Raw genomic sequence first — 15276 nt, 5'->3', positions numbered from 1 at the left:
CAGGACTTTATCATTCTTAGCATGGAATTACTTAATTATATTAAGTTGGAAATGTTTTAAAGTTATGCTTACTTATACACAAAATAGTTCCATTTAATAATAAAAATATTAGTTACAATTACTTAAAAAGAAGAACATGTTACACCAACTTGACATAATTAAGTTAGTAGAACTTTTTCTAAAACTTTGAGTATACAATTCCTTATCTATTTAATTAATTTGGACGTTCGGGTTTACAGCAGTTGGCAGGAATGTTCTCCCGTATCTGTCCTTGGTTATTCCTTTCCCGCTGGCTATCCTCTCACCCTCCCTTTTGGTGTGGAACGTCCTGAAGAAGCTCCGGCCCTCGCCCCCCAGAAACCAGAAGAGTCTACCAGGAAGAGGACTCGCCCCAACTGCCCCGGCAGGACTGATAAAGTGCCAGACAGCCTTCCCTCGCGTCTGGCGGGGTTGCTGGTTGGCGTGGTTATAATTACTAATGTTAAGAAAAGTCTCCACGTTTTTTATTTAGGTATCGATTGCTGTGACACAAGAAGCAACTTCCAGGATTTCCTTGACGACGACGAAGAAGATGACGAGGGAGGACCACATGAGAAGGATGAAGGACTACAGGACCAGATGAAGAGCGGCGGCGGAGTAAGTAATCCCTCACTCAGACTACAGAAGTATCAGTAATACGATCACATCATTGGAGGCCAGATTCAACACAATAATGTAAAGGTTGTGTAGTTCAGTTCAAACGTTGTTCTCTGGTGTTTGTGTCTCACAGGTCAGGACTCTCTGTCTCACTTCCAGCTGAGGGTGGACGTCAAACAACCCGTCACCCTCAAGAGACCACTGAACCAGTCTCAGCACCCAGACACAGAGAGTGCCAGACTCAGTGAAGTACAATCAGGACCCCCTGCCTGTCCACCCAAACCCCAGACACCGCCCGCCCTGTTCGCAGCCAAGAGGACGAGGAGCGCCCCGTTCCCACCGGCACAGAGGACCTAGTTTGTCTCAGTCTGCTTCTTCTGTGCTGGTGGCTTCGGGAAGCTCCTCACACACACAGGATGCTCCTCACACACACACTGGAAGCTCCTCACTCACACAGGAAGCAGCTGTTTGCATCTGCTCACAAATCCAGAAGGAGACGGACAATTCGGGCTGAACGAGACATAATTATTACAAAAGCTTTATAAAGTATTTCATTTGTCACATAGACTGTGTACAGTATTGAGTTATCTCCTGAAGAGTTGAATGAATAAATGTACAACAAAATCTAAATATGTTTTTTTATTGTTAGAAACTACTGGGTCAGCAAACACAGTGTTATGATCTTCATATTGGGTTATAAATCATACTCTAATGGTTGAAACTTTTATACACTAAAATGTTAGTTTTTATATTTCCGTTTTGGGTTGTTGGGTCATAATATTTTTTTATGCCAGTGCTCTCATTACTCATCTTGGTGGTAAATAATATTATACGAGATACAACACGCAAAAGACTGACAGCCTGACTCGAGACTATCTGCTTCTTTCTTGATCCAGGTCCAACACAACAAGAAATACAACTAAACATATATTGTTTTCTAAATGGTTCTAACTCAAGTGGACGGTGGAGCCAACACATTTTCTTAGTCAGTTCTTTGCATCGGGCGTGCTTATCATTCACATAAAATGCAAATCGATTTAAAATACCAGCGTCTGTATACATGAGTAAAACAATTTAAATTAATCGGGATCCATGTGGTTTTATTTATTTTCAGAACAGAAATATTTTGATCGACAAAGGCAAACAATAAAAACATCCCATGAGCAACAATATTCTTAAAAATTAAATTTATATTTCTCATCCGGCACTTGAAAGAAAAAAAAACCTAACAGGCACCAATCACAATGGGTATATCCTCATATTATGTAGTGGCATTTGTGGCACTGAGAAATAATGTTGAATAAAATATAAAAGCTGTATTTATAAAAATTAGATTAAAAAACACCTTCAATAAAACAATGCTGATTTGTGCTCAAGCACATGCTATATCTGCTAATAGATACAGTGAAGGTTGCTCTTGAGTTGTTTCTGTCTGTCTGTCAAAAGCAAACCACATGCAGTGTGCAAGCTGATCAGAGGGCTTTAAAAGAAAATATGACCAAAAAAAGAGTTTGAGAGATGGAATTTTGAGTGTATCGCTCTCCAGTGATTAAGTTATGGCACATCCTGCAAGAGAGAAACCGTGTCAGTAAGCCACAGACCTCCAGCTACAAGCATACTGTTATACTTTTGTTTCATAGTTTCTCAGACTTGAAATGGGAGCTACAACTCTGAGGCTTGAGCACAAGTACAAAGCCATGCATTCCAGTCAGTATTATGATATTACGCTATCTGCAAGAGAATGGCAGCATTATACTGTACAGGCACACAGTAAACACAAGTTTTGTTTGAGGCCAATACTTACATAGTTTAGAATCTATTTGGGAATCCCAGCCACGATCTCAGACTCACAGGGCTCTCTTTTGAAGACAGGCAAGCGTGAGATTTCCATCAGCACCCGATACAGCTGACCGTTGCGCGCGCCGGCATCGAGCCGAAAAGAGTTGTTGACGGGGGTGCTAGTGACTATTTTTATTTTTTTGCTCCATCCCAATGCGCGCAGACCGGCGTCGGAGCTCTGCAGCGGAACAATCGATCGGCGTATTGAGCACCCCTGCATTCAAGCATTAAATAGCCGAGAGGTTTTTTCAGCGTGAGGAATTCGATGTGTGGCGGGAGTGCGTGAGATAAGACCGAAATGCGTGAGTCTCACGCTCAATGCGTGAGACTTGAGAGCCCTGGACTCAATACCTGCAGTGATTCGATCCTCGCAGGATCTTAAAGAATCCTGTAGAAACAGAAACAGACCAGAGGACACTTTTACACATTACAAAAATAATAGATTTGACCCAACGTTAGCAATTGTTAAGTATCACATTTGGACATAGTTTATGTGTGAGAACATATGGTATGCTGGCAATCTTGCATATTTTTTACATTTTAACCTGATGTGGAAAAATATTCATATACATTATTTTTAAACATAACAATGACACAAAAGTATTAAATAAAAATGTACTTGGGTATCCAAGTTTTGGATGGGTATGAAAAGTGTGTGTGACAATGTGACAATTCAACAACGTGTTCAGTTGAGGCTGGAGTTAATGTATAAAAACAAACTTTATTAGAATCACATACATACAAACGTATACATACAGATACCGACTGCATTACATTGAAGGGATTCTGAATATTCCATTCATACATATAAATAGGAGGGCTAGCGTTTATAAACAGATACACATGCTGGTACACAGCTGGAAATGAGAAGAACATAAATAAAGGAGGCGAGGAACCCGACAGGGGAGGCAAGAGTTCCACTTCAAGTGTGAGTGAGAGAAAGTCAGAAACTTAATTTGAAAAAATCACCGAGCTAAAACGTGCAATCGGCATTTCACCTTTTTCTCAAGAGGTTGCGAGTGTACACGCACTCAGTATTCTGTGTGTTTGTACACACACGTGACTGTTCATGGCGCTCTCACCAGACTTGTACAGCACAAAGTCTTCATAGACGGCGAAGGCTCCCTCTCCTGGCCCATTCTTGTATATCTCACTCTGACAGCACTAAATTGCACAGTAATATTTCAAGCCTCTTCAGTTGAAATGCGTCAATGAAAAATAACCTATTTTAGGATTATGTTACCTAGCCACAAATGTTTGATTTGAGCATTCACTGAATGTGTGGATTTAATACAAAATAATTTAATAGTTTAATTTTAAAACTATTTTAGGACTATTTAATCGAGATTACATTTTGTAATATACAAAAACAGGATTTTCTTCCAAGTAATACTTGTACGCAGGCCACCAGGGCACCAGTCACACACATCGAAATAAAGCACCTGACCAGCTGTGGGTGCAGAAAGAGAAAGAGAACCATAACCACATACTATAACTTTAAGATTCCCCAATGTCAAACCATAATATAACCTAAACATAACCATTATTAACTGCAAGCCATTTGCACTGTTCATTATATTCGTTTACATGTAATCTTTTGCGATGAAACATTTTGTAAGAACTTAGATCATGGTTTAGCACAAGATGACAACAGATATATCCTTCACTGTATTTTTAGTGTGTTCAAAGGGTGAAGGAAAACAACTTAATGAATCTTTGTGAACCAGGAAATGGATGGAATGAAACAAATAACCTGGATATATTCGAATGATTATATTTAGACACTGTATTTGTAAAAAGGTGTAGCTTTCTCTTGATTATCAACGATCTAATATTTCCTCATAAGTAGGAATGTGTCCTTAATATATCCTAACCACTATGAAAAGTATGAAAACGCTTGGTGAACCCGGAAGTCATGATTTGCGGATGTACACAACGTGCAGACTCATTAAAATGCCTGAACAACAGTTTGGAGCATGTTGACAGCATGGTGGTTGCCATAGTGTCACTGAACGGTAGTTTACACGTGATTTGTAGTTGTTTTAGAGTCCCTCGACCTATATACCGCAGTAATACATGAACGGGTGTGTCTGGGATCTTTTGGCAAACCTCGCCGGAAGGGAGGGGGCCTGTCTGTCGGTCTCTGTCTGAGGTCGGGCTGCGGGAGACCGGTGTTTGTGATGTGATCGAGCCAACTAGGAAGGGCGACTATACCTTTAAGTGAAAGAAAGCGAAACAAGGAGCAATCAGCGGGATCGCTGGGTCGGTGGGTCGGGTAGCTAGTGGACTGGACGCACAGGGCATTTCGATATGATATTTGTCAAACTAATTCTCATGTTTTGCTGCCTACGAGACATAACAGGTACGTTTACCATTGATTATCACGGAAGAGAAAGTGTTCCGTGGTCGCAGTGGAGCTAATCGGATCAGGCACTTGTACTCTGCCGATGTAACTCGCTAGCTAGCTGGCTAATGTTGACGGTAAACCGGTGTGTTTGTAGCCGCCGTTTACTCGTGAGGGCTCGTGCCGTGTGGTCGTCACGTAACCGAGTTGCATCCCGTTTAACGGAAGGTGGTATCGGCTGAGAACGGCTTGACAGTCCGGGGGGTGGCGGTGGGGGTGGGACTGACACTACAGCGCTAACGTCGACGGACGGGTCCAATGGCGAGGAAGTAGCGAGGTTAAAACACTCCTAAGTTACAGTTACTGAATGGGTAAAAACAACTAATGACAGTTAAACGGTAGGTTTAGCTTCGCTAATAAATATATACACGCTGGCTTTTGACGTTTAACAGCGTTTACCACGTTACCAGAAGTAACTTTGTGAGTCTATTTTGTTGCCACTATTGACCTTTAACGACCCAAACTGAGAACATTGAGTTGGTCCACGGGTGTTGTTCTCATCAGCTGAATATACTTTTCTTATTCTTAGCAGGATTAAGTGACAAGCTATACTCAATGTATGTTACTTGGTGCTAGGCTTGTCACCTTACAATAATTAAATATAGTTCCTAAGACATTCTCTGATAATAGTTCATCATTGTCACAAATCATCTTATCAAACTGTTTTGAAGCAGGCAAAAGCGTCCTGTAATGTTGGTTGCTAAAATATAAATGCAAGTGATTTTCTCCACCCTGTTGATAAAACAGAATGCTTAGAGCTGAGGAATTATTTCCAATTTTCATACAAAACAAAACATCAAAAGGACCAAAAAAAAAATAGCTGAAAGGGCTATTAGGGTACATTTTATTGATGCTTTTAGTTTATCACTTGTTGTACATGCTGTGCTGCCTTGTACCACTGGTACGTTTACCACTGGTACAAGGCAGAAGTTAGTCTGGCTGAATGAAAGCTTTATTACATTCCATAAAAAAAGATGATGATGTTCAGAAGACAATACTTGCATTGTAACTTTGTCTTCTAGGAAAATGCTGATTCTATTTTTTTGTATCATTTGTACATTAACTCCAACAAAAGTTGTGGAATGGAATACACCTGACACATAATGTAATTCTTTGACTTGTGTGTAGAAAAGCCTAGATTTGTATCAGATATGTCACAGCGCTTATCTTTTTGTCTGTTCATATACATTAACTTTGTGTGTTTTTAACCTATGATTGAGGCAGAGAGCTGCAAAATATTTTGTTCATTCTGACGGGCATATTAGCAACCATTGCCAGTTCTTCTGCAGCAGCGCTCGTTTAAGTATAGAATTTAGGTCAGAAAGCCTTCCAGTTTCTCGATTTTGTTTTACCTTGCATCTTCCCTTGATTTCAGCATAAACATACTGGTGCTTCAGTTGCATCATGGGACTGTGGAGATAAAAACAATAAGAGCAACATTATGCTTGACGGATAGGAAAGTTCTGATCTGAACCTAAATTGCTGCAATAAACCTAGCCATTTGCTTCATGCTAGTAAAACAACCTATTGCCCTGAAATGTTTGAAATATGACGGGCATGATGGAAATTATATGTGTGGTTAAATGTGGATCGTGAATGTTTTCTGAGGAAGTCAGTGTTTCAGATTAACCTGGTTGTCTCACTTTTGACACGGCGGCTGTAACTCGGCCTACTTACGGTGATGGTACGTAGCAGAGCATTTATTTTGGAGCATTAACTTTCATCATGACAATCTTGGTCAGAATTGATGCATGCAGGTTACAAACAACCCTCTTACTGTTTTTTTCAAGTACATGGTGAGACACAAGTTGAGGACAGTGAGACATTTGTACTGCGGGGGTGTCTGATGTGTGTTAGCCTGCCTGCCATCACCCAGCAAGCTGTTACCACCGCCTCTGTTCCTGTCAGCAGTTTACTGTCTGGCAAGAATTGCTCTTGAGGCTGAAACGGATTGCACTGAAATCACGATGACATAGCCTTTACAGTAAAGCTGTCTGCCAGTTGATTTCTCAGCTTTTGTTGCTGTCTGACTAGAAATTTCAGCTGCTACTTCTTATTCAGGTCTATCTATTTCAGCCCAAATGAAATAGGATTGTTCCGTCATGTCATCATGCATTGGATTCATTTAACAACACTTTAAAGCAATGAAATAGCTTGCAACTAAACAAATCAAATATAATTTACCACATATAATGTAATCTTGTTTGAAATGATTGCCAATTGAAATGCATTTCAATTTCAAATAAAATATTATTTTTACAAATATTTAATAAATCCATTACGGTGAATTTTTTAGTTTTGTTGCAATTTATTATCCCTCTATCCCCTAAAAGTGTCTGACTTATTTTGTGGTTGTTGCTATGATTCCAATTGCTTTGTATCTTTGTGTGTTTTTTATTCAGCTTTAAAAATATTTGTAGTTTATTATCTATATAACTTATTTCTATGTAATTATGCAAAACTGTAATGCATTAAATGGTTTCATTAAGAATACAAGTTAAGTTAGAAAATGAATTGTAAACCCGATTCAAAATAATGACTAAAATAATGTAAATAGAATGTGGTTTATTTGTCGTGTTAAGTTGAGGGGAATTGGGGTCAGCTTTTCAAATTGAATGTTGTTAAACCAGTTGAGAAAGTTTTGTAAAAAATCCCGCCACCTTCAGTTAAAACTCCAGTTTCTCTGAATTTCACTCAGCGCATCTGGTTAATTTACTAATAATACTCTTAATGACACATCTTGTTGTTTTCCAGTGTTAGCCTTCATATTAAAATATGAGGCAATTATCTCGGGATGTTTCAAATCTTTTTGTAATTGTAAATTTACATTGTCTCTTTTTCTTTTTTTTAAAACACAACTGTTTAAGAGCTGCCGGTCGCTGGTATTTTAGTTATTCTCATTTATTCTCTTACATATTCAGGATTAGATGTTTACTTGGAACACAGAGTAACCTGGTTACTCTGATGCCTGAAGAGATGATCATAATCCAGGTTTCTGATCTGCTTCTGTCGAGGTGTGTCTTTCCAATTCTGTATCTGAAACCAGGATAGGATGGTTCATGTACAAATAACAGTTTGCCTCAGTAGACCTGATTATCACCAGGACGGTTGTGTGCTTTTAAAATGATGCCGTAGTTGCTACACTTCTTTTTAATGGTTTTTCTATTTATTTTTTACATTTTGATGATCAGCAATAAACCTGAAATCTCAGACTTACAGCTTAGTTATTATGCAGGCCACCGTCTGTTCATAAATCACCCTTGTGCTGTCACATTATTACATATTAATGGAGTTGTCACGTCCTACTGAGAAGGCAGATCTGAGCAATCTGAGCCAGTGTTTTTTTGGGTACAAAATCAACACAAGCGGCTGATGGTTCGAATCTTTTTATGCTGCATTCATGGACAAGTTGCTGCTAGCCCTTTACAGCCACTCCCTGTTCGAGGAGCTGTGACTCTCACCACATGGTAGTCCTACTGTAATGAACAACATATTGTTTAGATACAAGCAATATGGAGCACCATATCCCTTTTGTCCTGTGGGAGTTTGTTAATAATGTGTATTCTTCTATTTGTTGTACAATAGCTTGAGCTCAGCTGTGTGTCAGTCCCAGCATGTTAACCTCTTCTCCTTCTTGCATACGCTGGCGTGCTCGGCCGACTCTACATTCTATCGGAGGCTGTCGCTGACTTTTAGTGCGAGAATGACTAGTATTATATGAAAAACAACAACAAAGGGATCCACTGGAACCAACCATTTCATGCTAGCTTGTCAGGAAGGTGGCTTAATAAGTTAGGACCCTAAAGTTTGGCAAGGGAATCACTGGCATTACCATATTCACAGGGGTCTGTTTATATTATATGTACTACATACATGTGTTATTCTTTCCTATTGTAAAAGTAGTTTCTTCTCATTGGGTTCCCTGAACGGTCTTGGAATTGCATATTGGAAAGCTGGATTTATATATTCATATATGGTGATGCTATTCTCCATAATAAACGTTTCAATGTTGTGAGACCATTTTTTAAAATCGTGTCCCGACTGTAGGAAATGACCTGTGGGGACTAATAGGATAATCACAGCCTCGTGACATTTTATGGCACTCCGAGGTATTTAACAATATTGGGTTTCTGAACAGTTTCCCAAACAGTAGCTGTAATTGTCACCCAATCCAACACAGTTTTTTAAAATCAATTATTGTCAAGTGAGAATATTGTTAAACCTTGCACCAAATCAGTGTAACAAATTGCGAGACTTAATTGAGCAACTTTACACACAGTGCATCTCAAATTATTCATCATTTAGATGACACAACACCACTTCCATGAGCTCACATTGCTGATCTGTTATCTCCCTCGAATGATCCCCCGTCTCCATTCAAACAAAGACAACATGTTTAATGGTAGAAAGGTGTGGAAATTAAAAGGTTAAATAGAGCCCGTGCTAATTATTTTCAAAGGCTGCTTTTGTAACTTCTAACCGAGCATTTATAACGCCAACATGTCCGACTGATATTAAGTAAGTAGCCTTCTGTGTTGTCTTAGGAATGTAGATAAGCATTTGAATAGCCTGCAGCCAATCCAGGCACTGTTCTTGCACAATGACATGCAGTAGACGTACGGAAACCGAACCCCAGTCACCTGGCGGGAATCATGTGCTCCTCAGTTGCGCTTCAAACTGACTTTCTTTGTCTTTGTAAAAAGTACAAAGAAATAGTCAGTTTGAAAGCCGGCTGGATTACCTCTCTGGGGTCACATCAATAAGCCGAACAAGCCTGTTCAGCATGTCGTGTGACTGACCGCTTGAGGGATAGCTGGCTACTATGATACAGATTCATCCCGGTTTTATCAACCTGTGTTTATTAACCCTTGTGTTGCCTTCGGGTCAATTTGACCCGATTCTATGTTTCACCCTCCTGTCGCCTTCGGGTCAATATGACCCGATTCAATGTTTAACCCTCCTGTTACCTTTATATTTACTAACATATTTTACCCTTGAGGTCAATATGACCCCAGCTATTAAAATCTCCAGAAAATTATTAGAATTAATATTGTTTTCCAAGTTTAAGTGTGAGGTACTTTATGTTTGTTTGTTGACTCCCGAAAGAACACCGACATTAAACATTGAATCGGGTCAAATTGACCCGAAGGCAACACAAGGGTTAAAGAAGACATGGTGACATTTCACACAGTAGGACAGGTGCAGGTAAATGATAAGATTAATGATGGCTGAATGACATCTAACTGTTTCAGATTCAGGGTTCTGATATTGAACATGCTGCTCCCTGTCCTGGTTCACAGGGAAACTCAAATCGAACGAAGCCTTTGTTAAAGTTATGAACAAACCCTGTGCACAAAAGAGATTTGCAATCGTGGATCTTCTTGCATACGCTCCATGTCTGATAAACGAAATGCGTTCGCCCTGTTTTTGTTCGCCCATTAGTTGTAAACAAGGTTAATCAAAAGTATCAAAACATGAAGTAATGATTTTAACTTTCTCTTCAATTTGTTTTGTGAAAACAAACACGTTGTACGCTCCAATATCTGTCTATACTGTGTCAGTCAAATTCAGTATGAAATGGATAAACGCTCAGACTAATAACTTAACCAGACATTACCGTAAAATAATAAAGCAGAAATATTTTCTCTTGCAGAAAATGTGTGTTGTTCAATGTTGATAAGTTATTGAACTCTCTTTCAGGTCAGTTTGGGAAGCCATTGGACAAATATATTCGCCATTATGAGGGTTTATCATATGACACAGAAGTCCTGCACAACAGTCACCAGAGAGCCAAGAGGGCACTCTCTCCTCAAGACAAGACTGTGCACCTGGACATCCACGCACATGGAAGGTCAGTTAAATTACAACTATTCATGCTCTCCTTCTATCTTTCACTTAACCTCATACTATGCTGCGTGTACTTTTGTTGTTGTTGTGGTTATTATTATTTGTCCTACTTTTATGCAGTTTTGAACATATGCTGTAATCGTTTTATTAAATGGACCTACAAACACGTATTGTTTTACTCATGAACGTATATTATAATATTAAGTCCCTTTCGTTAAATATAATATTTTAATGTTTTCGTGTCTCTTTTTCATGATATTTATCTCATAATTTTGACCTTGACCTGGGCTGGGCTTATTATGTTCCCCATGCCATCACCACAATATTGTCTATTGTCCTTTGCAAAAAAACGTGTACGACAATGCATTGAAATGTGGAAATGGATATGGAAATCTTTGTTCAGTTCCCCCAGTGCCATTAGATGTGACATGTTGTATTATTTATGAATCTGTTCTCCCGTCAGAAACGTTTCATTGTGCCGCTGACCCTGTGTTAACTTTTATATGACTTACAGTGCACCCGGAAAGTATTCACAGCGCTTCACTTTTTCCACATTTTGTTATGTTACAGCCTTATTCCAAAATGGATTAAATTCATTATTCTCAACAGTCTACACATAAAAACCCATAATGACAAAGTGAAAACTGTTTTTTGCAAATTTTTGCACATTTATTAAAAATAGAGAACGAAAACATAACATGTACATAAGTATTCACAGCCTTTGCTCAATACTTTGTTGAAGCACCTTTGGCAGCAATTACAGCCTCAAGTCTTCTTGGGTATGATTCCACAAGCGTGGCATACCTATTTCTCGGCAGTTTCTCCCATTCTTCTTTGCAGAACCTCTCAAGTTCCATCAGGTTGGATGGGGAGCGTCGGTGCACAGCCATTTTCAGATCTCTCCAGAGATGTTCAATCGGGTTCAAGTCAGGGCTCTGGCTGGGCCACTCCAGGACCTTCACAGAGTCGTCCCGAAGCCACTCCTTTGTTATCTTGGCTGTGTGCTTCGGGTCGTTGTCCTGTTGGAAGATGAACCGTCGCCCCAGTCTGAGGTCCAGAGCGCTTTGGAGCATGTTTTCATCCAGGATGTCTCTGTACATTGCTGCATTCATCTTTCCCTCAATCCTGACTCGTCTCCCAGTTCCTCCCGCTGAAAAACATCCCCACAGCATGATGCTGCCACCACCGTGCTTCACTGTAGGGATGGTATTGGCCAGGTGATGAGCAGTGCCTGGTTTCCTCCAGACATGACGCTTGGCATTCAGGCCAAAGAGTTCAATCTTTGTTTCATCAGACCAGAGAATTTGGTTTCTCATGGTCTGAGAGTCCTTCAGGTGCTTTTTTGCAAACTCTGGCGGGCTGTCATGTGCTTTTTACTGAGGAGTGGCTTCCGTCTGGCCACTCTACCAAACAGGCCTGATTTGTGGAGTGCTGCAGAGATGGTTGTCCTTCTGGAAGGTAGGGTTTTTCCTGCATAGAGAAAATTTGGGCGCGCTCCTAAGCCGTTTTCCCGAACACCTATGACAAATCCCGAGCGCCTAAGGCAAAAAAAGTCTGCGATAAAAAACAAAACAAAAAACTGTTCATCACGTGCACGTCAGCGAATATGTTCTCAATAGTATGTTTCAAGTAGGCTACAGCCGAACCCTCGTTATGTTTTTATCAATCGTAATCGAGTTAATAAGCGTGTCTTCTTGTCTGATCAATACGCAACTGTGAGGTGCGCGAATGGACAGAGCGGCCAGCTGCTGATCACTCAACAGCCCGACGTGCACGAATACACCTGGACTATTGTCAATAGGGATGCACCGATCTGATCGGCGCCGATATTCCCATTATCGGTTTTGATCGGCGCTCTCAAAACGGCCGATCAAACTTGGCCGATCAGATGACGTAACATCTGCGAGAACTATCAGACGTTTCAATCGCGGCGCATCGCAACGGAGTAAATGCGCCCGGCGAGGGCCGCAGAGGTCAGAGGTCCACGAGGGGATCCTCACGCACCGAGCGGCGTCCCTGTCCCCCGAGTTGAATCACTGCGTCAACTCAGCCGACTCTTACATGTCTGCACCTATAGACTGATGTTCACGGTAAACGCATTCGATCGGGAGCGCGCGAGGGTTTTGATAAAGTTAGCAGAAAAATTTACGTGAAAACATCCGGTTTTGCAAAGTTAGCGGAAAGAACCACGTGAAACAACATCCGTTTTTCAAAATAAGATGTCGATAAATCATACACGAACATATAAAAGTAAACAATGAACTGATTTTGTATCTTTAGAGATCGTTTCTGAGATTTAGCTTAAATTATGCTAACATTAAAACATTGTTACTGTACCAAGGAAGAGTTTATAAAAATAAGTCAGACTTTTGTATGTTAAGAAAAGTCCTGTATATAGATTTCCCCAAGAGTTCCAGGAAATGAATAATGCAGATGTATTCCATACATATCTGAAATCCCCATCACTGGCAATCAATCAATTTGAATGTATCAATTAGGACATTTTTCAAAGTAAAAGTCCTAAATGTTTAAAGAAATATGTAATTTCTTTAATGTTTGAGGTGCTTTATATATGTATTTCCTCATATTCCTAGGCAATAATGCTACACAATAAATAGAATGCTTCAATCGACACCGTGATCGGTATTATCGGATCGGCAGATACTGATTTCAGTGATCGGTACCAAAAAACCTGATCGGTGCATCTCTAATTGTCAATCTATTAGCCTATCTATTTTAATCTAAAGTGGAAGCAAAATGATTTCCTCAAGCATAGCCTCCATTATTTCTGTGAAGAAAAAAAAAATACATAGATGTCTGCTAATTACGGTGACGTGGCAATATAGACTGTGCGCGCTGCGCGCGCCAACATTTATTTTGGGAGCACCGAAGACTCATTTTGACCCAGGAAAAACCCTGGAAGGTTCTCCTCTCTTCATAGAACAACGCTAGAGCTCTGTCAGAGTGACCATCGGGTTCCTGGTCACCTCCCTGACTAAGGCCCTTCTCCCCCGATCGCTCAGTCTGGCTGGGCGGCCAACTCTAGGAAGAGTCCTGGTGGTTCCAAACTTCTTCCATTTCCGGATGATGGAGGCCACTGTGCTCATTGGGACTTTCAATGCTGCAGAAATCCTTCTGTACCCTTCGCCAGATCTGTGCCTCGATACAATTCTGTCTCGGAGGTCTATAGATAATTCCTTGAACTTCATGGCTTGGTTTATGCTCTGATATGCACTGTCAACTGTGATACCTTATATAGACAGGTGTGTGCCTTTCTCAATCATGTCCAATCAACTGAATTTAGCACAGGTGGACTCCAATCAAACATCTCAAGGATGATCAGTGGAAACAGGATGCACCTGAGCTAAATTTTGAGTGTCATGGCAAAGGCTGTGAATACTTATGTACATGTTATGTTTTCGTTCTTTATTTTTAACAGATTTGCAAAAATTTGCAAAAAACAGTTTTCACTTTGTCATTATGGGTTGTTGTGTGTAGAATGTTGAGGAAAATAATGAATTTAATCCATTTTGGAATAAGGCTGTAACATAACAAAATGTGGAAAAAGTGAAGCGCCGTGAATACTTTCCGGATGCACTGTATAAAACAGAAACCTGAACTTGGTTATACCATTTCCTTATTGAACCACCTGATCATAGAAATAGCTGCAGCGGAAGTCAATAAATGTCCCCATCATACTGGGCAGTTGCATCACAACTGAAAACTAGAGCTTAAAAGTGTCCATGTAGAGAAAGTACCAGCTGTTTTCTTTACATTAGATCAGACATGCTTGAGAGTTTAATTAATCTTATTTGAGGGATCAGCATGGATCTTGTGTTGAGTGGGTTTTGGACCAGGGATCAAAGATACCCATCTCTTTGGAGCAGGCTTCTCTTACCACATTGTGTTTTTTTAAATTAAATAAAAAAAAGACTAAACCTATTATTTCAATTAATCAAATTAAGTACAGTGGTGCCATCCCTGTTTTTAGAAACAGATTATTTGAGTTAATAACAGTTGGAATTTTCTCAGATTTGTATCTGCTTAGTTCTTGTCTCTCGGTATGAAGTGAAAGCTGGCTGCAGCAGAATCTGTGTGTGTAAAGCATTTGGAAATGAATGGCTTCCAGTAGTAAAAGAATATGAACACGTTATAGAGCTAAAATGTTCACTGTGACCGAGCTGATGGTTTTGTACTCCAGGTTTGTCTTTGTGAGACTGGCGGTTAAATTTCTACCAAATGAAAAATAAATGTTTTAACTCACATTTGTGAGTCAAAAAGTGGAGATACTAAACAGAACATTGACAAGGCTGAAACCTTTCTTAAGTTTGTTCTGAGTGCAAAGATGTGCTCCAACTGAAACATGGAGTCATGCCTGCCTTCCCCTCACTAGACATCAGGAGAGGAATGCATAGTACCTCAACGGATGACATGGAACATGTGGACGAGCTGCCTTGCTGTAGCTAACTAACGACAACAGCAGTTTGTTTCCTTCTGCTATTAATTTGTACATATCAGCTCTTTAGTATCCATTCCTCACACACAGTGCA

General features: G+C 40.0%; 1 protein-coding gene across 1 annotated transcript in view; it reads left to right on the top strand.

The window, feature by feature from the left end:
• The first annotated feature begins 4666 nt into the window (after nucleotides 1-4666).
• adam10a (ADAM metallopeptidase domain 10a) overlaps nucleotides 4667-15276 on the top strand; it is a 37154-nt gene continuing 26544 nt past the window's right edge. The window contains exons 1-2 of the mRNA XM_056411923.1: nucleotides 4667-4837; nucleotides 10580-10730. Of these exons, the coding sequence (XP_056267898.1) occupies nucleotides 4786-4837; nucleotides 10580-10730 (203 nt within the window). The 5' untranslated portion in view covers nucleotides 4667-4785. The remainder of the gene's footprint in view (nucleotides 4838-10579; nucleotides 10731-15276) is intronic.

This window comes from Pseudoliparis swirei, chromosome 4, assembly GCF_029220125.1.
Source record: "Pseudoliparis swirei isolate HS2019 ecotype Mariana Trench chromosome 4, NWPU_hadal_v1, whole genome shotgun sequence".
NCBI classification, from domain to species: Eukaryota; Metazoa; Chordata; class Actinopteri; order Perciformes; family Liparidae; genus Pseudoliparis; species Pseudoliparis swirei.
Note: the sequence above shows the minus strand (reverse complement) of the source record. Positions and strands in the feature narration are given on the sequence as shown.